This window comes from Mesocricetus auratus, unplaced genomic scaffold (genome assembly GCF_017639785.1).
Source record: "Mesocricetus auratus isolate SY011 unplaced genomic scaffold, BCM_Maur_2.0 Super-Scaffold_100006, whole genome shotgun sequence".
NCBI classification, from domain to species: domain Eukaryota; kingdom Metazoa; phylum Chordata; class Mammalia; order Rodentia; family Cricetidae; genus Mesocricetus; species Mesocricetus auratus.
Genome location: NW_024429190.1, coordinates 32448231 through 32475822, shown reverse-complemented (window position 1 = coordinate 32475822; position 27592 = coordinate 32448231). Strand labels below are relative to the sequence as shown.

The 27592-nt window shown below is 42.8% G+C and overlaps 1 protein-coding gene across 3 annotated transcripts in view; it reads right to left on the bottom strand.

Moving 5' to 3' along the window:
* The window catches only part of Zcchc4 (zinc finger CCHC-type containing 4), a 41829-nt gene that overhangs the window by 7815 nt on the left and 6422 nt on the right, over nt 1-27592 (bottom strand). For 2 of the 3 annotated variants that reach the window (XM_040747076.1, XM_005068772.4), the window contains exons 4-9: nt 19696-19971; nt 18758-18835; nt 12329-12401; nt 9445-9595; nt 7805-7905; nt 314-435 (exon numbers count right to left, since the gene is read on the bottom strand). In XM_040747076.1, coding sequence (XP_040603010.1) covers nt 314-435; nt 7805-7905; nt 9445-9595; nt 12329-12401; nt 18758-18835; nt 19696-19971 — 801 coding nt within the window. Of the gene's footprint in view, nt 1-313; nt 436-1738; nt 1979-7804; nt 7906-9444; nt 9596-12328; nt 12402-18757; nt 18836-19695; nt 19972-27592 lie in introns of those variants that run through there. The other variant, XR_002382480.2, reaches the window with a different exon arrangement.

Genomic DNA, 27592 nt, shown 5'->3' with positions numbered 1-27592 from the left:
TTACTTAAGTCAGAGCTAGCCAGTAAGAAACAAGCAAGGCCAACAGCTTCATAATGAATATAGCCTCCTGTGTGTTTATTTGGGACTGATGCGGATCTGGAACCAGGTGGGCGAGAAGGCTCCTCTCAAGAAAAGCTTCTCGTAACAAACTTGCTTCAAAAATTGGAGGTAATCAGAATTCAATTCAGTGTGAAATTATGGACCAACTCTAAGAGCAATACAGGAACCACAAGATTCAATATTGAAAGAATTTTACTGGTAGGTACACAGAATCGAATCTTCAGATGACCCCAGAAGTTGAAAATGGTCTCACCTGTATCCTTCTTCCGTAGGAAGGATTATTTTGTTGGGTGGAATGTTGGTGAAAATTCGCACAGGGGACTGTTTTCGACCGGTCTTTCCATGTTTGTAAAGTGTGTGATTATCATAATCCACCTAGAAATAAAAAGAAAATTCACTCAAATGAGTCAACATTCTCTAAGTCCCTTTAACCAATAAACAAACAAACTGATGCCAAGATCCTGGCAGAAGCAAGTAGTGACTAAGAACTCCCAAAAGCAAGTTTACTCACAGCCACCCTCCAAAGGCCTCCATGGCAGTGGAATTCCATTACAAGGGTAAGATGTGTTATGACATTCACATACATGGGTCATGGGAATGACTCTAACTTTATAGGCTCCATAAGAAAGTCTGTTTTATAATTAGGAGCTTTACTTCTCATGCTAAAACAAGGATTTTGTATGAAGATGTATGCTAGTGTACTGAGATCTTCCAATTCCTTGGGGGAACGTTTGTCATTCACCAAGTCAAGGTGCATCCTTGGTCTGGCCTTCCACTCACCATCCGAAGGAACAGAGGTTAGGGGTTAGACGATGCCTGTCATTTACTTGTTAGATGATCTTAGACAACCTTGGGGATGTTTTTAAACTGTAAAAGGAGGTCACAGATCCTGACCTTAAGAGTTGCTGTGAGGGTCAACACTTAGTCTAGAGTCTGGCATAAGGCGGAAGGAAGTTGGAGACCACCTGGGCTTCCCTCAGCATCTGAACCTGATTATCTTGACAGAGAGGCAACGAGCACTGTTTTATACTCAAGTCTAAATCCCCTGCCTTTCTTCAGTCTGTTGCCCACACACATACTCAGTTTGGCTTCTGCTCTGTTGTGAGTCCACCTGGCTACTAAATCTGTTTTCCTTTAACCTGGGTCCTGTTAGAAATGCAAATAGTTTCCCAGCCTAGCACTTACTTCATCAGAAACTTTGGGAGTGGAGCCTGGCAGGTGGTTTTAGCAAGCCCTCCCTGCACACTCAAGTTTGAGAAGCACTGCTTTAGATCACCCCCAAGAATGCCATGGATGGTTACAAACTCAGGTGGATCCCAGCTCCCCCATAAGCTGAAGTGAACTGTTTTGATTAGAAACAAAGACACAGTTAGGAAGCAGGAACAGACTGGGCTTGCAAGCTGGCTATTTAATAAGTAATCATATCTGCTGTGGGTTCCTGAGTGCTTTGGTCATGTCATGTCCGGAAAAGAGCACTTCACAGCACCCCTCCCATCCTTGGGACTCTCACATCCTTTCTATTCCTTCTCCCATGGTGTTTCCTGAGCACTGGTTAAGGATGCTGACATACATGTCCCCCTTCAGGGGATCCAGGGGGAGTTAGATAGGGAAAGTGCAGGAGTCGTTACAACCCAAATACATCGTACAAGATTCTCAAAAGAATAATTTTTAAAATTACACATAAAGCTCCATTTAGAGAGCAGTGCCTCAGGGGTCCCATGGATCTGTGTCTTGCTTCAACAGTCTTTGGACAACAGACCCAGGATTCTCTCCCTGTTAGCTTCTAGTGGCTTTCAGTCTTTCCGGTTGCCTTTGGAGCATCTCTGCGCCGCCTTCGGCTCCTAGGGCCTGCCAGCGCCATCTCTTTGTGGTTACCTCCATCTTTCAGATCTGTCATCCTCCCAGTCATAGAATTATCCTGCCGAAAAGGAAACTGCCGTGAACCACCTGGTCAGCTTGCACCCACGGGCCTCCTACACATTCCTCTCTCTGGGCTACTATTTTGATCAGGACGGCATGGTTCTGAAGGGCGTAGGCCACTTCTTCCATTAACTGGCCAGGAGAAGGGCGAGGCAGAACAATCATGGGGGTACACTCTTCCAGAATATGCAGCAGTCATCTCAAGACGAGTGGGTAAAGGCCGGGAGGCCGTGGAAGCTGCCTTGGCCCTGGAGAAGAACCTGAACCGGGCCCTCTTGGATCTTCGCTCCCTGGGTTCTGCCCACACAGACCCTCATCTCTGTGACTTGTTGGAAAACACTTCCTGGATGAGGAGGTGAAGCTCATCAAGAAGATGCGTCACCACCTGACCAGCCTCTGTAGGCTGGCTGGACCCCAGCCAGCGTAGACTGGCCTGCCTCAGCTGCTCTGGGCAAGTGTGGCTTAGAGCGGCTCACTCTCAATGACTCGGCAGCCTCGCCTTCCCGGGCGCTCCCTCCTCTGCTCTGCCAGACTCAGGACCTCCACCAGAACCTCTCTCACGCCACACTAGGCAGCTTGGTAACCACCCTGGGGGGCCCCAAGTCTTGGATAAAGTGAAAATAAAGCTTTTGCATAGAAAAAAAAGTTCATTTAGGGCAGAATTCTCAGTAGTCACTTATTCTCCACACTTCAACCAAACTGTTAAGGGTCAGGTCAGGCTTTAGAGGGTAGACTGCTTGCCTCTCTTCACAGCTCTGGTTTAACGCAGGGTTACCAGATTTACAAGTACATGCATTCCCTAAGGCTCACTAACAAGCTTCAGCAGGGAGCAAAAGCTAAGCAGGTGAGATGAGGGAAGCAAGGGACACGGGAAAAGCCTCAAGGGTTTCTGGATGGCTGCCTGCAGAGCTGACTTCAGTCACACCTTGCTTGTGGTTCGTGTAGGCCGGCCGGAGACCTCTACCTATGAGCAGTATCCCAACAACGGAAGACTAAGTTAGATCCCATTGGCAGCCCTGAGTCCAGTCCCCACATTTTAAAGACAGACACTGATAAAACCGGCTCATTTCTACGGAAAATAATAGCAATGAATAGGATTTACAGTTAAACAAATTGGGGGTGTTTGTTCAGAAAAGACTGGGAGGAACTGACAGCTAGTTCATAACTAAAGGGGTATCATATGGAATAGAAATTAGACTTATCCTTTATTGCCTCTGAGAATAGAACCAGGAGCAATGGTTAGGAGTTAATGGGGAGCATATTTTATCTCAATATGAGAAAATTCTCTAACGATTAGCGCTATTAAATAAATTGAGTTGCCTTGTAAGGCTGTAGGACTCTGCGCCCCCAAAGCATTCGAGTGAAGCTAGATGAGTGCTTGTCATGAATTTAGCAGAGAGGATTATTACACTGGGAAGTCAGCCCAGGTTACCGCTACAGTTCTTTCCAACTTCCAAAATCCTATGAATATATGTTACCTGTTAGAGGCAAGACACAAAAATAGATTTTACCTAAAAAATCAACCTAAAATAGTAGTTTAAGTAGTTTTCTTTTAAAGGGATTTAAATTTATAATGTTTCCCCAGTGCAATCCTTTGTGGACTTGAATATATGTGGTACCTTATTAAATCCAACAAAAGATATTTTGCATGTAAACTTAGGAGTGTCATAAGAAAAACCATTCTTCCCAAGAGAATCTTATGAAAAGTTTCAAACGCTGGAGAGTTATAGTGTGGGAAGACTTCTACTGCGTGGGATGTTCTGTGCACTACAACAGCAGATGGAGGGGGGCAGTTTCTTTATGGTTTCCCAAGGAGCTGGCGAATGTGTGTGTCAGGAAGGTGGCTGATTGCTCGATTTTGCATAACCTAATTGAGATTATTATTATTTTTAAATGCGGGTTTGTTGTGCTAATTAACTATAAACATATGGTATGTAAAACGCATGCTGCTAGAGTAAATTAATGTACCTCTAACATACATCCATATTTCATAGCTTCATCCACACAAATAAACCTCCCGTGGAAGTGCTGTAAAGCAAACACAATTTTGCAAATTGCCTTTTGCTAGTGCTAGAGCTGATCCACCATGTTCCCATCATTATCCCTGACATCTCACTCACAATGATGATGAGAGGCATTTTCAAACAGAAAATTTCTCCCACAGAACTGATTAATGTGATGAAGTACTGTATAGAAATGAGGGAAAGCACAAAATCTCTGCAATTCTCAACTTTTAATTTGAGCCATACGCAAATGTCTTCTGCAACACGAGACTGAAAGTAGTTATGCGGAACACTGAGGCATTAGAGCACTGACTTTGTACCTACTATGTTCTGGGCAGAAGGCCAGGCCACACTAGCATTTGCACAACTCCCTGAGGACTCTGTGCTGGGTGGCTTCACAAAGGTCTCAAGACCATGCCTCAGCCCCACCAACCACAGCCAGCCCTGTAGTCATAACCTCACATCCTTCAAACCCCAATTTCAAGTTCCCACACAGACCTCATCCTGCTCTGTACTCAATACCAACTCAGTCTTTATGATACACTGAGTCTCAAGAATTTGGTTGCCTTTTTTCTTTTCTTTTCTTTTTTGTTTTTTCAAGACAGGGCCTCACTACGAAGCTCTGGCTGTTCTAGAACTCACTATGTAGACCAGGCTGACCTCGAACTCACAGAGACATCTTTTAATATTCAATAAGTTCTCAAAATTCTTATCAAAATAGCCTTTTCTCTACTATAAAAATAAGCTAGAAACAGTTTCTGCACAGGCTGACTATAAAAGAGGATAGCTTTGACAAAGCCAACAGCTCTACTGTCAACATGTAAGATGTATTTCATGTCAATACATGAAGAGACACGAGAGAACATTCCAGGAGGGCTAAGATGTGAAACCATCTCATTAGGATATGATAACCACATGAACATTGCCACTCCCTGACCCAGCTCCTAGTCCTTCATCCTGGGACAGACATCACTAATCAATCTGTTAGCTTGCCACAGAGTCTGGCATTCTCTGAACAAATCTAGGAAGTCACTACCAGAGGATTCTCAGACTTAGCACTGCACATGAAGCCTGTCTACCAGGCCTCTGCTTTACAGGTGAGGCACACTGATCGTCCCAGGTAACATAACTCTACAGGCAGTGCTGGGACCCAGACTTCTAACTCTAAATCAGAATTCCCCTCCTTCCTAATTTGCCCTTCAAGAAGTTTCAGTTAGGTTTCCCTTAATGAAGATTCAGTTAGGTTTCTTGGTTTCTGATAACTATTTTACTGCCTGCTTAAAAAAGTACTTTATCATTGAAGTCCACATGATTTATATTTCATGAAGATTTGTAGCAGTTGAGGCATCCACTTATCTGAAAAGTATCCTCCCTGCCCCTAAAAAGATTCAGTGATTATGGTTTTGCTGTTGTTTTTACTTTTTTGCTACATTGTGGCTTGGAGTCTTACTGTGACTTTGGAGATGGTTGGGGTTGGAGCTTTTTGAAAGATCTGTAATGGAGGACAGGAGACATACAGTTTTCATTTGATTTAGACTTGTCTGTGATACTGGGGATTGAACCTGGGGCCTCAGGCATGATGTTTTGTTTTACAGATCTTCTTGTCATTCTTCTTCTCAGCAGTTTATCAAAAACACTGCTTTGTTCCCACTCAAATACACACATGATCTACCTGAACATTTTCTTTTCAATAACATCGTGAATTGTACAATTAACTTCCAGTAAGCTTAGGCTATCAGCTATTCCCCAACGCCCTTCCTAATGACACAGGCAGGCTAAGAAAGTGACATGTAAACAGCAAGTCTACATCACATTAACACCACTCGCCTACCCTATTAAAGAGTTGCCCTCGTTTGCCCCATCACCATTTCAAATTCTTGCCACTTGTCTATATGCAGATGCAGCCATCTTCCAGGAGACCTACGCTATTCAATCGTAAGTTCTCAGATGTACAAAAAAAAAAAAAAAGACTGAAAAAAGTTCTGCCTACCTCGGGACTACCAGGATTATGACCATGCTGACAACGACAGCCTGGACTGTACAAGTATAGAGACTGGCTACACCTTTTCATGCATTACCTCAGGAGACATATCTGTTATAGCTGCTATTATTATTACTAGTGCTATCACCATCATCATATTAATTTAACAGATAGGGAGAGCTTCAGAGAGGCTAAACAACTGAGCCAAGACTAAGACCCAGATCATCTCAACGCTAGTCTGTGCTCTCTTTTATTCAATCATGTGAAATATATGGGACACCTACTGTGTGCCAGCCATCAACCAAGGGCACCACCTTCCTCCAAGGTAGCAGGTGCCACTAAGACTGGAACCAATATAGTTAATGGACATCTTTAGATCAAGTCAGCTGCTTCTGCATTGCAAATGCCAATTCTAGAAGCAGCCCTCCCTCAAACAAGAAGCAAAACCTTCCAGCTTGAAAAGGAGGTACACAGCTGTGGAGGGAATCATGATGTAGGCTGGGTTTTACCTACAAGTCAGGGTTGAAATGGCTGACACTACCCATGTTTGGAAAGTACCCTGTTAATATGGCTCAAAGCCATAGAAATGCCCATCACACCTGAGAAATTATCCAGCTTTCAAAATCTGTACTATGGAAGCTATGGAAAAATTCTATGCATTAGAAATGCTTATAACAGTTTCATATATAGTACCTTAAAGACAGAAGAAACAAAAGAAAGAAGGAAATGACAGCTCAGCCAGTTAAGGAAGTAACTGGAAATTATTACATAAAGATTAAAGTACATGTACTTGTAAGAATGGAGAAGAATGGCTGGAAATGTTTGATTTTTAGCACTAAAAACAAACCAAATTAAGTGAAAAATAAAAATCATAACATTTGCTTTCTGTGGTGCCATTCAGGTACAGTCACCCTCACTTTGGGTAACTATTACCCCTTAAACATAATTGTCATGATGGCATATGCCTTTGAGAGTAGACAGATGAGAGTAAGTCCTATCTTGCAACATCTGGTAAAGATGTTTACAATTTAATGGCTGGAAAATTTTAGTCAGTCAGTTATTCAGAAACTCAAAAGGAAAACTGCCTTTGCAAAAAGAAGCAGCAGTGCTAACTTGGTGACCACACCGAGTAATGATGACAACATGGCTAACTTTAGAACCCAAGGAAAGAAATAAGTTGAGAAGCAGAGTGGAACTACCTGGGCCTTAGCCTGTATTTAATCTATGGCAGTGTCAGGAAGGATTCTCGCTCCGGTGGGCCGGTCTACTCGCACACAGCCATCTCTGCTTCTGAGACACCCCACTACTGGTAGTGTGCCCCTTTAAAGCTCTCAGCATCCTTGAGTGACACACAGAGAGGACACTTGACTGTCCCCTAACCAGAAAAGGCGATGTACTTCCTATAACCTGTGAACAGAGCAAATTGATGGTCCTGGAGGCTGGGGCTGATTAAAGAATACATCAGTTGATCTAAAACCCTAGCTGCACTTTGTAATCATCACCTAGGACACTTGAGAAAGTATTTTCTCTTAGGGCTTTACTCTCTGATCCTCTCATTTTGTTTGACAAGGGTAGTTTTGGGGTTTTTTGTTTGTTTAGTTGTTGTTTTTTTTTTTTGAGGGGGAGGTTTGAGTGTGTATACTCAAGAATCTGGTTTTTTAGCAAGTACCCTAGATGTTGCAGACATTGGGAGCCAGGGACTAGCTTAAACACAGTATAATTTAGTTGTTGACACAGTTCAAAACACTTTAATTTACTAAAATCAAAGGCTAGTCTTATCAGAATATTCCAGCAGCACATCCATTCCCCAACCACGCCAGAAGACACAGTGTTACTATACCTGGTAATCCAGCATGTGGAAGCTTGGGAAAAACTGACAAATCCTCGACTCAAAAAAATAGGGGAAAATCCAGAAAATGGGCAGTTCTTTGTGACTGTCAGCTAACGGATCACACAGAAAAAAAAAAAAAAAAACAAGAAAGAAAGAAATGGATAAATAAGAAATTGATTCTAAAAAAAAGTTTCAGTAGAAATTTCAGTTGTTCAATACATGTATCTGTCATACAGACAGAGAATGCATGGCAGTACCAGTTCACCTTGACCAAAGGTTAATGGAAATATTACATACTAAAACAATGCACAGACTTTATTGTTCTAAGGAGCAATCTGAAGAGCAGCAAATAGTAAGTGATAGTTAACAATGAACCATGCTGCAGAGTTCCTCTAACTTCTGTCCCTGAAGCACACTACTTACACAGCTCAGTTGGTGGAAAAGCCTCACCACGTGCCACTGGACACCCATGTAATTTATCAGCTCACAGGCTAGACACTCCATCTAAAACTGAATGTACTGACTAATGGGATAACTGAATGAAACACTTTGAAGTCTCAAGACGCTTCAAATTGAGAAAATTTTCCCCCTCGTTAACCCACCTCTAGAGTTGGGAGTCTGTGTGTCCTGTTACTGTTGACTGCCACTGGTGTACTGGGTGTCCAGCCTCCACATAAATCATGGTGAAATTCAAGGCTCTGGGACTGAGGTTGGATAATGTCCTGGTTAGTTGTTTTGCCAACTTGGCATAAGCTAAGGTTATTTGGAAAGAGGGAACCTCAGTTGAGCAAATGTCTCCATCAGATTGGCCAGTGGGATATTCCCTAGCTAATGACTGATACGGCAGTATGGGAGGGGCTATTGTGGGCAGTGTCACTCCTGGGTAGGAGGTCCTGGGATATAAAGAAAGCAGGCTGAGCAGCCATGTGTGTTGTGGGGGGCGGGGCACCAGTAAGCAGCACTCCTCCATGGCCTCTGCCTCAGCTCTTGCTTCTAGGTTCCTGCCCTAGTTTCCCTCACTGGACTGTGATTCAGGATGTATAAGGAAATAAACCCTTTCCTGCCCAAGTTGCTTTTGGTCATGGACTTTATCACAGTAATAGAAAGACTTTGGGGACAGGAAACATAAGGGTCACAGAGCTCACTAATCTATTCTTAGTATCTAAACAGCACCTGCACACAAAACACTCACGAAGCATTATTTGAACAAATGACAGTAGTTCACCTTCGTGTTTCACAATGGTCCATAATCTTACAACCAGGTTACTGAGAAGCCAGTTTAAAAACATGAGTAGGGTAAGAGGAAATGTCCCATGATCATGAAGTTTGCCATGATCAAATCAACATCTTTTAAAAACAGAAGCCAGGTGTTGGCGTACGCCTTTAATCCCAGCACTTGGGAGGCAGAGGCAGGTGGATCTCTGTGAGTTTGAGGCCAGCCTGGTCTACAGAGAGAGTTCCAGGACAGGCTCCAAAACAATACAGAGAAACCCTGTCTCGAAAAACCAAAAAAAAAAAAAAAAAAAAAAAAAAAAAGGAGCCCGAGAGCTGCATATTCCATCAGTGCTGGGCTGGGCTTGGCTAGTATTGGCAGGAAAAAGATACGTAATAAACACTTGTTCATTTTGTAGCAATTAAAAAAAAGGTACCTTGGCTTTGTCCTTCTTTCCACATAGCAATTAGCTTCTTGAACGTAATAGCCAGAGGTTCAACCAAGCCACCAAAAGGAGGGTCTGTCACCATAATCACTCCTTCACCGTCCTCTTCCTGTAAGAATGCCCTGCACACTTCAAGGGCAGCCTGTAACAAATAAAACGCCATTTCTAAATTAGAACCAGAAAGTGGCCTTTTATCCTACTGGGAGAGTGCATTAAGCTTGGTCTCTGTCAGGACTGGAAGCAGCACCAAGTCACCCTGCCACTGCGGAGTCCCTCAGTGACATCCAAAGTCTCTCTTAGTCATTCACGTCAGATTTTATCTTTGGGTTCCTCGATAAGCAGGTTTTTAAATTACAAATTCAAATACCATCACTATCAGACAACTACACATTTCAAATAGTTAAATTAAAAAACTAAATTTAGTAACCCCAAAAAGAGAAAGCCATCAGCCGTGAAAACAACCTACACATTCAATTCAACAAACAGGGGCAGAAGCAGTGCTGAGCCTCGAGGACTCTGGTTTTTGCTGTCTATCTTGTCTACTGCCACAAGTTCAGCTTAATAGCTGCTTCGAGTCAGCAGGTAAGCATGCACACACTTCTGAGTACTAGGTAAGCAGCAGACATATTTGAGCATGCAGAGCAAATAAATAAAGGAAGTCTACAAATGGCAAAACCCATCTGGTCCTGGAAACTGTGCCAATAACACACTTTCCCACCAGGCTGCTAGTGTTTCCAGTAGCTGCTAGCAACACTTAAGAGATTTATCAGTTTCTGCTTTGAATGCAGTTAACAGAGATGCATCTATCATAGTATCACTAGTATAAGTATTCAGGCACTTGGGGTTCTGACAGGATACATCCTCAGCTACAGCCACTAAAAACACCTCCTGTGCACATTGGCTGTGCTGCATTCTCTCTCTCCCCATCCCTCCCTCCCCCTCCCTGTCTCTCTTTCCTCACTCCTCCCCCCTTTCCCATTCTAATCCCCCAATAAAAAAACTCTCCACTCCAGCTCTGTCACATGATGGCGTGTCTCTCTCTTGTCTGCCATTTATAAACAACTATTCTACTGACTTACTAGTAGTTTGCAAATCAACACCTTAAGTATCCAAAAAGCACAAACTTAAAGTTATGTGGAACTTTACAGATTTTACTTAGTCCACTAATGCAGCACCAAGGATGCACACCCACTTCCTTACCCATTACCCTAACCTCACACCTCCCTGCCCCCAGTTTCAAATGGTCACACCAACCACCCCACATCAGTACCCACCAGCCACACCAACACAGCACTTGTAGGCCTCACTCCTCAGCCTGCCCTATGTTCTTCAGAGCAGTCCACAGAACAAGCTGGTCTTGACTTCCATCTGGGCACGGCTGCAGACTCCACCCCTCACCCCACCTCCTTCCCTCCACTATCAGCTGAGAATGCTGCTGGCCGCACCTACTGTCAGGTGGCTTCAGCTCTCATCCTCCTTTACACAGACCTAATCAGTTCTCAAATGCAGAGATTCCAACTGATACCCTCTGGGACTAACTCTAACTGCTGTTCATCTGGATCCTTGGGTGTGGAGGCTCTCGTGGATGAGATACAGCCCATGGCAAACTGATCCCTCTGGATGGAAAACTATACTCCCTACATGGCAAGACTCATGTTTCAACCCTAACCAGTAACGTAGTATTTGTGTTCACTTCCTGAAAGCTCTGTTTTCATTTTGTTTGGTTTTTATTCCATCACAAAGTTAATGAAGAGTCCCAGTTTTAAGAGGACTGATTGACTTACACTCCAGGGATGTTTCAAACTGCTGGTGATAATCTGCAAACATCTATGAACAACTTCCTCTCTGGTGTGACTATTTGGTTAGTTACAGATATGACTCAAGGACTAAGGAGATCTTCAGCTAGGAACAGTCATATAGGTAGTATGATCCAGTTCCATGTTAGAAATATCACCTTGAGAGCTGCTTTTTGTCTTTTTCCAAATAACTTTAATCTTTGGTAGAATTTATTTGCTTAAATTTATTTATTTATTTTGGATTGTAGCCTTGGCTACTTGGAACTTGCTATATAGACCAGGTTGGCTTCAAACTCAGAGATCTGCCTGCCTCTGCCTCCTGAGTGCTAGGCTTCAAGATGTGAGCCAGCACCCCCAGCTCTTACTTATTTTTTAATAACAACTTTAGATTCATGGAAAGACAAAAGAAAGATAGAGAGTTCATGTACAGTCCCTGCCTGAAATATGCATTTAATTACAGTATGGTAGAAAACAAAGGAGAATGTGTCCTTGCTAGAGGTTCAGGGGAGGCTGGAGGAAGTGAGTTGGAACAGAGCTCCGAAATTATCAAAGCAAAGAAGCCAGGGGATGAGCAGGGGCAAAGGCCCTGTGGTGTGGTCACTGGACTAGCTGAAGGTCCAGTACCCTGAGCAAACAGCAAGGCTGAGGACAAGGACAGGTGAGGCAGAAAGGCTAACAGAAGTTATAACTCATGGAGCCCCATGGGCCTTGCCAAGTGTGGGGCACTCTGGTATAATTCCAGCACTTGGAAGGCAGAGGCGGGAAGACTCCCTTAAGTCTGAGGCCAAGTTAATCTATTGTACATAGTGAGTGGCAGGCTAGGCACACTATATAGTGGGATCCTGTCTGAAGAAAAACAATAAAAACTCACTCAATAAATAACCAGTGGAGATGGACATAATTCAGTGGTAAAAGCACTTGCCTAGCATACAGAGCCCTAAATTTAATTCCCAGTACCACTAGACAAAACAGGAAAAATACACTAAAAAATGATTAAAAAATAATAACAGCAAAAAGGTACTCTTGAATCTGTTAATCAAATAATAATAGAAGAAAGAGATGACGGTCATAAATCTTACCTTTCCATCAAAGAAATGATGGTTGAACATGTTATAGCGGCAAAAGCTATCTTCCAGGTAAAACTGCGAATATCTGTAAAATAATTCATTACCAAGTGATGGGCCCAGGCACATAATACAATAAATACCAAAGTATATATTTAAACTCCAAAATCACATTTTTATTAAATAAATTCAATCATCTTTAGGTCTTTAAAAAAATAATCTTTACAAAAACTTAAAGTGAATCTGTAACAGTATATATTTATTTCCCCCAGTAGGCCAGTGACAAAACCAAAGAATAATCATACATAAAAGATACAAGTTCCGGCCAGGCGGTGGTGGCACACGCCTTTAATCCCAGCACTCGGGAGGCAGAGGCAGGCGGATCTCTGTGAGTTCGAGGCTGGGCTGGACCCACAGCCTCCAAAACAATACAGAGAAACCGTCTCGTAAAAAAAAAAAAAAAAGATACAAGTTCCAAGAAGGCTGATGGTACAGACCTTTAAACCCAGTTATTGGGGAAGTTGAGGAAGGAAGATCACAAGTTCAAAGTCATCCTGGGCTAGAGTTCAAGGGCACACGCCTAATTAATATTCCTAAGGTTCTATGTTCAACTCTCTGTACTACAAAACCTGCAGACTAAAGACATATTTTCTTACGGACCAGAATACCACACAAACGATTGGGCTAGACATATTATGTAACTTAAGCTTGCAGTGTGTTTATAATTAAAATACAACTTTCACTGTTAATAGTTTCTTCAGATCTTACTTTTATTTTTGATTATCTGTATGTGTGTGTCTATGTGTGGGTTTGTGTACATGAGTACAAGATGCCTGCAGAGGCAGAGGGTGTCTAGCTTTACATGTGTGTGTGAGGTGTCTGATGCGGGTCCTCAGCAAGAGCAATATGTGTTCTTCGGAGCCATCTCTCCAGTCCCTCAGGGTTACTGAATTTAAGGAAATATTAAGTCAACATTTCTGCTCAACAACTATTATTTCTCCTATGATTAACAAAAAAAAATATATCCAAAACTTTTACTTATTTAATGCAAATTAGTTTATAAAATATATTTTGCAATATACTATTGAAAGAAGTATGAGCTTTTAGGGCTTGCTGAATTTGTGCCAGGAGAGAAGCATACTTATTTACTGAATGAATTATTCTATTCTATCCACTACTATAAAACAGCATCAGGAATGAGTATCAGCTTTGGTAATTAACATTTTATAATTTTTTTTTACTAATTTGTTAAGAAAACCTCATACTGCATAACAGTTTAAGTTTATATTTACTTTAATTATGTGGAAGACTGAATCTTTTGTTTCCCAGATGAACTATCTGTTGCCTCATTTGTATACCTGGGTCTTGCTGTCTTCATTGCTATCTCCTGAGTTTTTCAAACAGAAACTTTTGATAATTCAAAAATTCTTGAGCTTTTTCTATCTTATTATAAATAATTCACATATGGACCATGCCAGCCTTGTTGGAAAGACTGAAAAAAAAAAAATCAGGAATACAGCCTTACTTCTACAACCTCTGGTAAAAACCGTGGTGGTGACAATGCTTGGAAGGCAACTCCCTTGATGTACCTAGAGGACTGGCCGCCTAGGGTGAGCTTTCTCACAGTGGCCTCTGGTTCAGACGCTTCTGATTTACACTGTGGGAAGAGTGCAGGCTCCATGGTCAGCTGGGCCAGGCTCTCCATCCTCTGTGTACTATGTAACCTTAGGAAGTAAGTCATTCAACCTTTCTGAGTTTCCCAGGACTTCACAGAGCAAGCAAGAATGATACATAGCACACTCTAAAGTGTGTATTTATTTTAATAAATATTAGCTATAAAAACTTTGTTTTAATGCCACCAATACTAGAAAATCATGCTTTTAGTCACCGTATCATAATCGAAACCCATTTCTCCTTGCTCTGTGGAGAGGAAATAACAGCTGTTCACCATTCCTTAATGTTATTTAAGATGGAGTCAGCATATCTGCTGGTTTCATAAAATATTAATTTGCACTGAAGAAGTAAATAAAGGCTGGTACCTTAGGAACAGTCAAACCACAGCTTAACAGTCACTCACAAACTATGGGGCAAAGACAATTACTATCAGTAAACAAACATCCTCCAGTTTAATTAAATTTCAAGGTCCCCACTCCCCCACAAAGGATCTTTGTTTATTTGTTTTCATCTTCTTAAACAGAATGGCATTCTTTAACTCAGGCTGCCCTGGAACTCACTGTAGCCCAGGCTAGCCTTGAACTCATAGAGGTCCTCCTACTTCAGACTCCAAAGTGATAGGATTATACATATACACCACCATGCTCTATTTTTTTAATCAATACTAGTACAAACTGCTGTTGGTCTACTATCACTTGAGGGTGCTGTCTTTTAAAAAAGAAAAACACAATCCCCTTTCAATTTATAGTCTCTTTTGTTTTTTCATTGCTTCACAAAAGGAGAGTAACTTTTAAAAATTAAAAAGAGGATTTGATTTACATAAACTCCAGCACAACACACCTGTCCAAAGTGTTCTGGGCAGCAGTATGCTGAGCCAGAAGGGGGAATGGCCAAGATTTCAGTTCTAAGTTTCCATTACACACAAACAAGAGAACATAATTATTCATATTTTAAATTATATAAAAAAATCACCCAACATTGCCCTCTTGAAATGAAATTTGCCACAAAGAATTATTCTCTCCACTGAACAAGGCAAACAAAACCAATCAGAAAAGCATACACTTGAAAGCTGCTCAAAAGGACATGCGCTTAATTTGGCCATTCATTCTCTTCAAATGAGAGCCAGTCACCGAGTGTGAAGCACGCTCTTCCACAGGAAATGTAATCAAGAGATGAATAAAATTACTTCATAAATGAACCTAAGAAATTCATTTTTTGCTCTAACTTTATTTGGATAATAGTTTGCCAAATAGAGTCTCACATCTTTCATGCTAAAATTAGAGCGTATAGAAACCATCTTAGTAAATGCTAACTTCACATCACTCAGCCCCAACTATCTATAGCTCACAACAGAAAACACTGCTGTTGAGGTACTTGTATAGCCTTAGACAGGCCTTTTGTGGGGTAACAGGAAACTGCTGTGCCTTCAACTTGTGGCAATCCTCCTGCTTCAGCCTCCCAAGTGGTAGGATTACAGGCATAAGCCATCAGGCCCGGCTATCAACATTTCTTGTGGGAGCTACCAATGTGACCTATGCGAATTACCTTCCAAGTTCCTACTCCCAGCAAGGGCCTCCCATTAGGTCCCAACTAACCCTGAAGGTTCTACTACCCAATAACTGGGTGACACTGGGAAGCAAGCCTTTAATACATGAGCTTTTAGAAAAAATACTGTATAAATAAAACATGCATAATCCACACTTCGGAATATTACTTATCCGTGCAAAAGAGGTATACTGACATGCTCCCCCATGGATGAATATGAAAGGTTGCCTATTCTATGACCCCATGTACTGAGATACCTGAACAAGCAAACCTATAAAGAATGCAGAAAGTGATGGCCAAAGGCTGGGGCAGGGAGCTTATGTTCACTAGGAGAGTGTTTCTTTTCAAAGACCGTAATATGATACCATAATCTTTTTTTTTTTTTTTTTTGGTTTTTTGAGACAGGGTTTCTCTGTATTGTTTTGGAGGCTATCGGTTCAGCCCAGCCTCGTACACACAGAGATCCGCCTGCCTCTGCCTCCCGAGTGCTGGGATTAAAGGCGTGTGCCACCACCGCCCGGCACGATACCATAATCTTATGAAAATACCTGGGAGCATTGTTTTGTATATGTGAACTATATCTCAATTAAAAAGAAACACACCTGAAATACAGCCAATGGGAAAAACACTATTGTGAACCTATTTTTTAAAACGTGAAAAGGTTGGAAAAACCAAAAATCTGGATTTGGGGTAGTAGGATCTACAACCACTTTCCTTTACAAAACATACCTGAGATCCTCGTTCTCTGAGAAGATCCTCAGGTGATAGAGTATGGTTTTCCTAGTTCCTCTCTGCCTGAGTTATCCCACAGCTACCATCACAGAGCTCTTGGATGAAATTAGAGCCAAGTAAATTGTGTAAACTCAAGGAGGTCCCTGCTACTGAGTGCTGGGATGGCACCATTCCTGCTGAGGAAAAACCAGCCTAGGAAGGAAATCACGGCCTTTGTGGTTCAGTTACAGGCACCACCTCTCTCCTCTCTCTCCTCCCTCCCTTCCTCCCTCCTTCCCTCTCTCCTCCCGCTCTCTCCTCCCTCCCTCCCTCTCTCTGTCCCTCCCTCCCTCCCCTCTCTCTCTCTCTCTCTCTCTCTCTCTCTCTCTCTCTCTCTCTCTCTCTCTCTCTCTCTGTCTCTCTCTCTCTCTCCTCCCTCCCCTTCTCAGTCATTTATTCATCCTGAATACAGCATATTCAGGTGCCCAGGTCAGGGCTGCCCACAGTGATGGTTTCTAGAATGGGAACTGGCACATGGTTCCATCAAGCTAATCAGAACACTCCTCACCAAAGCTCTTGGGAAGACCACCTTTTTCTGTTGGGTAAGGAGGGACAAGGTAAGTTTAAAACTGTTGCCATCCAAGTTGCCAGAAGTGCGAAGGAAGTTAAAGGATACCATCCAATGATAAAAGGCAATACACAAAGATGCAAGTTTAACAACATAGTGTGAGGCCCAGACAGCGATTGGAGCACAGCTGGAGAAGGCCTGGACTTCAGGAATATGAAGCAAGAGATGCTTTCACATAAACAGATTGCTGGGACACCACTAAGAGTGTCTTATACCGAATATATAATTCACTTGTTACCAGTTCACATGAAAAACCTTCATGGAACAAGGCAAGACAGCAGGAAGAATGCAGAGAGGGAAGGTTGGCAAAGGAGAAAGGGACAGCCTAAGAAAGGCTTATCTACAAATTCAGAAGGAAGAGGAGTTTCACTTGGAGCTGAAAATGCCTGGCTCTGATTCTGGCTTAGTCACTTACAAAGATTCTGGCTAAGCCACTTCACCTCTTTGTACCTCAGTTTTCGTATGGAAGACAAGAATGATTGCACCACCTACTATATAGGGCTATTATGAGGAATGACTTATATAATACCTGACACAGCCCAGGAACTCAAAAATACTAGGTACGGTTGAAACCTGATAAAAATCCCTATGTTAAACTTCTACATATAAAACAATGCATTTGTATAGTCTGATACTTTAGAAAAGAATGGAATGCAGAGTTTTAAAAAAGAAATTGATGTCTCTATACAATGGATATTAAACAGTCACTAAAAGAAAGTAAATGATGCTGAATACCATATGTATAACCCTTGCAAACACAATGCTAACTAAAAGCCAGACACAAGGTCACATACTGAATGGGTCCATTTGTATAAATATGTCCAGAACAGGCAAACCCATGGAGCCAGAAAGTGGCTGTCAGAAGCAGTGACCATGAAGTTTCTTTTCTGTGTGATAGACACGTTCTAACACAAGTACAGTGGATCACACCTGTAATCCCAGCACCTGAGAGGTAGATCGAGTGTTTCAGGCCATGCATTCAAGGCCAGAGTGAACTATGTGAGACCCTGTATCAAGCCCTCACCCCAATAAAGACATAGAGAAAATGTCCTGAGAGTAAACAGTCATGTGTCTGATTTGGGGCTGCACAGATTGTCAGTGTTTAAGAGCACTTGTTGTTCTTACAGAGGACCCACATTCAGTTCCCAGCAACCACATGGTGGTTCACAACCATCCTTAACTCCGGAGGATCCCGATGCCCTTTTTGGACTTCCATGGGCACCAAGCATACATGTGGTGTCCCGTTTTACATACGTCAGCACTGGAGGTGCATCCCAACAGAAGCGCCATCCAGTCCTCACACACAGCTATCTCCCACACAAACCTGCTTTCTAACCCTCAGCCTAAGACCTGCCTATTCCAAGTGAGCACTCCATCCCTCCACTTCCGCTGCACCTGGGAAGCAGTGTGCACATGATCTGGTAAGACAGCATTTTTAAAACATCTCATCACATGACCAAGATCTGAAGATGAAACAAAGTCCCAGAAATCTGACAACAATGAGGCAGTTCAGTTTACCTGGAAGTATTAGTAAGTTAGAAAAGACTGCATTTAGGAGGAATCATCTCTAATTCTAAGTCATATGCAAGGAGACACATTCACAGAGGAGAACCGCTGAGGCACAATGGCCAAAAAATAGAAACCAACTGCCAGCTTATTTGAGATCCCAAAGACTGTGCATTGACACTGCATGACCAGCAGGGTGCTCACAACCTACGACTACTTAGTGTTAGCTAAAGAGTGGGAATGTTAGTTAAAGGGTATGAATGGCTAAGGAGAGAAAAACACAGGAAGAAAGAAAGAAAGAAGGGAGGGAGGGAGGGAGGGAGGGAGGGAGGGAGGGAGGAAGAAGACGATAAAGAAGAGATATTATATTATAAACCTACCGAAAATCAATATCCAATAAAAGGCTTTTCATGTTGGACTTCTCACCTAGTGCTGTCAGTCTGATCTGCTCATGCAGCCTGAAGCAAGTAATGAAAGCAAAGTTAATAAGAAACTACAAATGCCACAGACAATCAGCAAACAAAACCCACTGCTTTTCTCCCACCTCAGATATTTCCATGAAACACTGCAGAGAATCTGTTCCGGCTTAGTTTGGCAGATATTATTTAGAGGGCAGAAATTAACAGAGAAATCTAACATTAAAAAAAGTACATCTCAGACCAGAAAGCATTCATATTACATCAATGCTTCTCTCAGGTGGGATGTGGGCAGCAAACTCTTTGAGAGGCCATACTTCACATTTCCTTTTTTTTAATAATAATAATTATTTTTTTATTTAGGTTAGAAACAATCTTTTTTTATATGTCAATCCCAGCTCCCTCTCCCTCCCTTCCTGCCCTGCCCTCCCCACCAGGTCCTCTAGTCCCCCACCCAATCTCCACTCCGATCCCCAGGGAGGGTGAGGCCCTCCATGGTGGATCTCCAGTGACTGTTAATTCATCCAGGGCAGGGCTTAGGCCCTCCCCCAAGAGTCCCGGCTGAGAGAGCCTCCCATATTGTGGCATGGGCACTCAAAGTCTATTTGTACGCCAGGGATAAATACTACCCAAGGCCCCATAGATTACCTAGATCTCCTCACTGACACCCACATTCAGGGGGTCTGGGTCAATCCCATGCTTTCCACACAGCCATCAATCTGGGGTCCAAGAGCTCCCCCTTGTTCAGGTCAGCTGTCTCTGTGGGTTAAACCAGCCCATCCCATTTCCTCTAACATCCAGAGCTTCAGGCCTCACTCTGCACACAGTCCAGACCCACTTCATAAAAATGTCTGTAAGCATAAAGCGGTGCTGTGAGGAGAACGTTCTAAAGTGGACCATACCTTGGTGTTCCAACACACAGTACTCTTCTAAACCCAAGAGTCGCAAGGAGACCTGCCAGAAACTGGCAGCTCCTGTCAGCAAACAGGTATTGGGCATGTGTCTTCTTGTTCTCCAGTGGGTAGAGCAGCTGACTGGGCCTACGGAGCTGGGTGATGGTGATGTCAGACAACAGCTGGTGCTCGCCGTGCTCCCTCCAATCTGCAGGTAACAGCAACTGCTGGCAACTTTGACAGAACTTTCTTTGTGTCAAGGGCAACTGAACAAAACTCGGGTACCTTCAAGAAACAACAAAGTACACAGGGAGTGTGTTTTAACTCTGTTTTTGTTTTTTTGTTAATTAAGACAATGTACTTTGCTATTTTTAGTTTCCACAAAGTATTCTTACTTCCCAAAGAGTATTGCATAAAGAAGCAAAAATAAGAAAAAGGATCTATGGAATGTGGGCTAGAATTTATGTCTGGCTGTATACCTACAAAGTGGAAAAGAGTCAGCAATTTCATAAGAATTGAGATGCTCCAATTTAGTCACTGAATGAAGATCAATACCCATTTAAAATGTGAATATAATATATTACTCAAACAGTTTAGTAGTAATGGCAACTACTAGCACATTTAAATTTATTGACAAATCCATGTGCTCTAACTTTGACATGTTAAACAGTCTGGCTCAGTTGGCAGTCATTTTAAAATGAGAAATCAAAATCATTCTTCAAGTTCTTACGACATATTTAGCAAGAAAAATTACCTCCTAAAAGGAAAGATGTTCCGACCGAGCTCTCTGCTCTTAGCAACACTGACACAGGCTGTGAGCAGCCCCTCTCCAGGCCAGCAAGGAAGTACTGAGAGCCTTTAAAAGGACTTTTCCGAGCCAGGCGTGGCGGCATGCACCTGAAACCCCAGCACCCATAAACTGAGACAGGAAGGTCATGAGTCCCAGGCCAGTCTGGACTAGGTGGTAAAGCAGCTTCAAAAATCAGAAACTGGGTCAGTATTGGATAGCCCATTTGTTTGCTTTCAAACCTGATTTCAGAGTTACTATATCTCAATTTATTTTCTTTTTTTTCAATGTACTAAAGATTATTGAAGAAAACACAGTCACTGTGTCTTAAAGGCTGACAGTTTTTACGTATGTGACACTAGGTACAAGATCGGAGTAAGAACACAAAAGGAAGGCAATGAGCTCGCTGAGGACGGACAGGAGCAGAAGTGTGTAAGGGCAGGCATGGCACACAGCACTGAGCTGCAGGGCTCCTCAGTCTGGAGAGTCAGCAGGTTCAGTCCAACTAATGTTGGGAGCTGCACGGTAGAAGTTGTAAAAGAGGAATCCAGAGCATTAGAACTTTTTCTAAGCAGTTTCACTTCAGAGGCCCCAAGACAGTGACAAATATTCTAAACTGTTCCAGCAAGAGAACAGCTGTCTGCCTACCACTGAAATGTCTCTTGGCCCATAGGTGCTCTTCTGACAGCTTTATTCATGACTACAAAGAAAAAAGAGAGGAGATGAGGAAACTTCATAGTGGCACACAGAAAGGTCAGCAAGGAAGGACCCCAAGACACAGAAGGCCAGTGGGAAGACTAGCAGTCTCCCTGCTGCTGAATCGCCACAGCTGCCTCGCCACTCAGCGATGAACTAACTCACAACCCTCAAAAACCTACAAAACACACAAAATAAGTTTCAGATACTGTACAACTGGCTACTCAAAACAGTGGCTGGAGGGAACAGAGGGAGGGAGTGGGCAGATGGACACACACTACCTGGAAGAGCTTTGTACCAAAACCAGAGCAGGAAAACCTCCTATGTCTAAATCCTGGAGGCAGAACTCAGAAAGGTCCTATCTCAGTGGTACGCTGGAAAGACGGCACTATAACAGGTGAGAGCGTAAGATCTGAAATCCCCAGCACCTATGCGAAAAGCTGAGCATGGCTATACAGCTAATAACTCTAGCACCGAGGGAGCAGGGTGAGCAGCAAGAAAGCAGATCCCTTACGAAGGTGGCAAGAAAGAACCAACTTCTGCAGCCTTAGAAAGCTTATCTCAGGAAACCCCAAGACTGACATCTTACTGAGCAAAGACTCAATGCTGTCCCCCTAAACTTGAAGCAAGCTATTCTTAGATTTCATCTGCTAGACTGTCCAGCCAACCAAATTAGACAAAATAATGAATGGACAGGGAACATTAGAATGTCTTTAATCACAGTCAACATTGTCATATATGTATGACATCCTAAGAAAATCTTCAGAAAGGCTGCTGAACTAGTAAGCAAACGTATTCAGGTTGTCCGAGCAAACACTAATGTGGAAAATTAACTGTACTGTTACAGACTACAAGGTCATGGGGTTAGTCTCCAGTGCAGCCAAAAATAAAGAAATAACAAAACGAACAGGCAGGGAAGAATTAAGCTCATATCTTGGTTTGTCACACATGAGTTTCAATGAGGCAGTCTACAGTGGGGGGGGGGGGTCCACAGCACTATGCACTAAGCAACAATCAGATTCTGTGACCCTTCCTAAACTCTAGACAACAATCATCAATTACTACTAAACATCCCCAGCTGAAAGGCTGGTAGATTTTACATAGGCTAGCTAATATTGATTTTAATGTCATAAAAGAGAACAACCAACCATTCTGCCTTACAAAACACAAAAAGAAATAAAAGTAGGAAGGCTAATTCTAAAAGAAATCATCCAAAAGAGGTGGCTGTAGCTACTTCGAGTAAGGACAGTTCTTTTCAAAACCTAAGGACTATTTGCTTCTACGGCCTCAAAAAGATCTTATAAATTGATACATAATTCACATGCCACACAATTCACCAGTTGCTGTGTACAAGTCAATGGTAGATAGAGTATTTACAAGTCATGCTACATTGCCATAGCCTAATTCCAGATCATTTTATCACCACCAAAAGAAACCCCACCCCCAGCCTTGGCCACCACTAATCCACTTCTAGTCTCCAGGAATTTGCCTACTCTAGACATTTCACATAAATGGACTCAGAGTAGCTACATACAGATTCTCATGTAAAACTTTTAAATAAAAGATGTTTTGCTTCAACACCAATGATAGGTTATGCTGAAGAGGATGTGGAGAAAGGGGAACACTCATCCATTGTTGGTAGGAGTGTAAACTTGTACAGCCACTTTGGAAATCAGTATGGAGATTCCTCAGGAAAATGGGAATCAATCTACCACAAGACCCAGAAATTTCACTCTTAGGCATATACCCAAAAGATGCCCAGTCACACAACAAGGATGTCTGTTCCATTATGTTCATAGCAGCATTATATGTAATAGCTAGATCCTAGAAGCAACCTAGATGCCCCACAACTGAAGAGTGGATAGAGAAAATGTGGTACATTTACACAATGGAGTACTACTCAGTGGAAAAAAAAAACAATGGAATCTTGAAATTTGCAGACAAATGGTTGGCACTAGAAGAAACCATCCTGAGTGAGGTAACCCGGTCACAAAAAGACAAACATGGTATGTATTCACTCATATATGGATTTTTAGGTATGGATCAGGGGAGTGTCAGCCTACATTCCCAGTGCCAGTGAGTCTGGGAAACAGGGAGGTTCCCAAGAGAGATGCATGATACCCCAGAGAAGTGGAATGAGCCAAGATCTCCTGAGCAGATTGGGAACATTGGGGGAGGGGAGAGGGAGCCAGGAAAAAGAGAGGGGGATAAGAGGAGGGGAGAAGAAGGCATAGGGGAGCAGGAAGGTTGAGTCAAGGTAAGAACAGAAGAGAACAGGATGAGAGATACCATAATAGATGGAGTCATTATAGGTTTGAGGAGAAAGCTGACACTAGTGAGATTTCCAGAGATCTACAAGGATAACACCAACTGTCAAACTAAGCAATAGTGGAGAGACTACATTAATAGCAGCCCTCCTTGATGATAAAGTTGACGACTACATCATATGCCATCCTAGAACCTTCATACAGTGACTGATGGAAACAGTTAAACACTGAACTGAACTCCTGGAACCCAGTGATAGAGATGGAGGAGTGATGAGCAAAGGGGTCAAGACCATGATGGTGAAACCCACAAAGACAGCTGACCAGATAAGGGGGAACTCTTGAATCCCAGACTGATGCCTGAGAGGCCAACAGGGGACTGATCCAGACTCCATGAATGTAGTCTCAGTGAGGAGGCATCAGAAATCTCTGGGGCCTTGGGTAGTAGATCAGTGTTTACCATAGCATACAAATGAACTTTGGAAACCCATTCCACATAGAGGGATGCTCTCTCAGCTGGGACACTCAGGGAAGGGTCCTGCCCTGGATGAAATGACAAACTCTGGAGATCCGCCCAAGGAGGGCCTCACCCTCCCTGGGGAATGATATGGGGATTGGGTGGGGGGCTGGAGGGAGGCTGGTGGAGGGATAAGGGAAGAGGGGTGGGAGAGGGAGCTGGGATTGACATGTGAAGCATGCATATTTCTAATTTAAATAAAAACATATATTGAGGAAAAAAGACTTTTGCTTCAAAATGGAAATTGCCTTGACTTTCATCCAAATAGACACATAAACAAGTGCCACCAAAGGGTTATTATGGGCACTGAAGCAAGTCACAGAATCAGAGCAAGGGTGAGGACTACAGCTGCAACACAATGCAAGAGAAGGGACGAGAGCGTGGGAGGCAGCTGGAGTGGAGAGGGGTTTGCTGTGGAATGGTGGGCAGGCCCACATACACAACCTAAAACTAAGAGTTAAGAACTCTAAGACACATTCAAAAGCATCAACAGTAATCTAAAGAAAAAAATTCAGCTGAAATGAAAATGACAAAACACGAGGAAGGAACAGATGGTCTTCCCTCATTTTACATGGAGAAAGGTACAAAGGAGGGCTAGCAAGGGGACTTACGGGAAAGCACTGCCAGGAAAGCCTGACTACGTGAGCCCAATGCCCAGGACTCACAAAGCCACAGTAGAAGGGGAGGACCAATTCCCACAAGTTGTGCTCTGACCTCTCTACCTGTGCTGTGGCCTCGTGCACCTATACTTACACACACATTCATACGAGAAAGTTTCCACGGTGACAGAAAAATGTAAGAGGGCAAAAGAGAAGCAAAAGTAGACACTAAAACCCAGGGCAGTCACAATACAGTGACTTATTTCATAGGCCAGATGTGCCTAGACTTGAGTTTGCCAGATCAGAAATAAGCAGGAACAGTGGGCCCTGGCCCTGACTTCCCGAGCATGGGGAACCTGCTCACCAAAAGCTTCTGGAGCATCCTACAGTAGGATGCACTGGACAGTCTACTTCCTGGCCTGACCATTTATCAGAGTGGGAAGGGAATCGTGAGCCCCAAGAGGATGGAGAGTATGGGGCAGGGCTATACCAGATGATCTTCAATTGTGCTCCACACCAGTAAGGAACAGGGGGTAGAATTTGCATTATGACTATAAAGTCACTGGTTTGTTCCAAACTGGGATGTGAGCATCAGCTGTGTGAGTATGGGATTTCATCTGGGCTGGCATGGGTTCTGGATGAAGGAACTAGGAAGGGCAATGCCTGGAGTACCAAAAGTCTGTTCAATATCTGGAGCATCTTGATCCCATTAGCATGGGATTGGGGCTTATTTCTCATAATCACACTATCAAAGAAAGTGCATCTCTACAGATGAAAGCAAAAGCCAGAATGTTATTTCATCACATCCAAGAAGCACATATTTTCACATTTTAGTTCAGCTCATGGATGCTACTGAGGTTGAATGGGTAACTGCTGTCTTCAGAGGTGGGGCTCAACTGTATGCTCATATGAAAGCATGGTACCAGTTCCTAATGCCATCACGTATTTAAGTCAATACTACACATTACTGGAATCCTAGTGAAGTGTTGTCTGCCATCAAGCCGTGGCTTAGCATGGATGCACACTACCATGCAGGCAGGGGGCACATTTGGTACTGGAGATGAACACACTTGACAACCACAAAAAACACAGGCTTTGTAAGATCTAAGAAGACAAGGATGATGCCTGAGACAGGATCATCAACTTGATAGTGTCTGCAATTAGGGAAACAAGCCTCCAGGCAGAGCTGTGAAGGACTACCCTGATTAGGTTAACTGAGATAGGAAGAGTGGCCTAATAAAGGGCAACACATTTTCCTGGGTTTGGTGTCCTGCACTGCATAAAAAGGAGAAAGCTAACAGAGCACCAGCGTTTGATACACTGTTTCCTGCTACAGACATAAGTGACCAGCTGCCTCAAGTCCTTGTCACCAGGACATTTTGCAGGATAGACCACACTCTCAAACTGGGAACCAAAATAAGCCCTTTCTCCTTTAGGTTGCTTTTGTCAGATTATTTTACCATGGTCACAGGAAGAGCAAAACAATCCCTCATGCACATGAAGAACATGAAGTTCAGACTCTGATACTCAAAGTAGTCAATCAGAGAAGTGCGCTGGCTTGAATGAAATGCCCTCCATAAGTCCCAGGCATCTGAATTCTTGGTACCCACATGGTAGCCTTAGGTGTGGCCTTGCTGGAAGAAGTATGTCTCTGGGGATCAGCTCTGAGGTTTCAAAACTGATGCCAGTTGGTGCTCTCTACTTCCTGCTGTGGTTCAAGATGTGAACTCTCCGGCCACCATGACGGACTCAACTTTCTGGAACAGAAGCCCAATTGAACGCTTTTATCAAGGTGCCTTGGTCATGGTGTTTTATCCCAACAATCGAAAAGCAACTAATACAGAAAGTGATAGTGGGCAGGCAGGACAATTCACCCACCTGAGAGTAACTAAGTCAAAAGAGCAAAGAACACTACTATCTGACCCTGACTACTTCCTTCCTTTCAGGCCTTGCAAACTACTCTTCCGAGGCCTCCATCACCAGCTCATTATGCCTTTCTAGATGGAAGACGGACAGATCTTCCATTTCTTTCCTATCTCATGATGATAACATCATCATTCACCTATACTGCTTCAAATTTCACATTCAGACAGGCTTTTGAAGTTTGAGAGAAAGAAGGGAAGGAATAGGAGACGGAAGCTCTCAGGATTACTCAGCTCCTGCCTCCCATTTACTGCACATGCCCTGAGGGAGAGGAAATTTCATTCTGCCGCATGGCTCAGCATGATTCACAAATTGCAGGCTAGCATTTTGAAATGTCATTTTTATTGATCTCCATTTGATGTTCCATTTGCCTTTCCTGGAGTACACAAATTATGTTTATGGCATTTGTCTAACAGCAGACCTTGAAAATCTAAGTTTAAATGAGTTCTGAAAAAAAAATAACCAAATGAAATATCAACCAAGCAAAATTATCTGAATGCACATAAATTAACACTGATCTCCACATTCCAATTTATCTTCCCCTTCAGACTTCATAGGTCACAATAAGGATGGAAGCACACCATATAAAAGAATATTAACACATTTTAAAGCATAACAGGCAGCTAAGAAACTATAAGGAAGAGCAAATCTCAGGCAAAAAATGTAAATCTGTCAGCCGAGCATCTATGAAATACAACACGATTCAAAGACCATGTTAGAAAAAATGCTTATCAAATCCCATTCCATAAACTACAAATCTGTGCAACATTCTCAGGCCAAAACAAAAACTGGGTGACAAAGATCTATTAATCCTACTGCATTATTCTTTTCTAACAATTTCAAAACAAAACAAGCCAAATGGGAATCATGGTCCATGCCTCTAAGATCAGCATTTGGTGGGGGTTGGGGTAGGAGGGATTGAGGCAGGAAGATTGCAAGCTTGAGGCTAGCCTGGGCGACATACCAAAACCTTATCTAAAAAAGAAGAAAAGCTAATAGGAAGCTCTTCCTACTACACGGAGACCATGGTTGCTGTCTACCCTAAGTATCAAGTTTAGATACAATTTATACTTGCAATCAATACAGTTCTTTAATAAGCTAACTTACAGATGAGTTGACA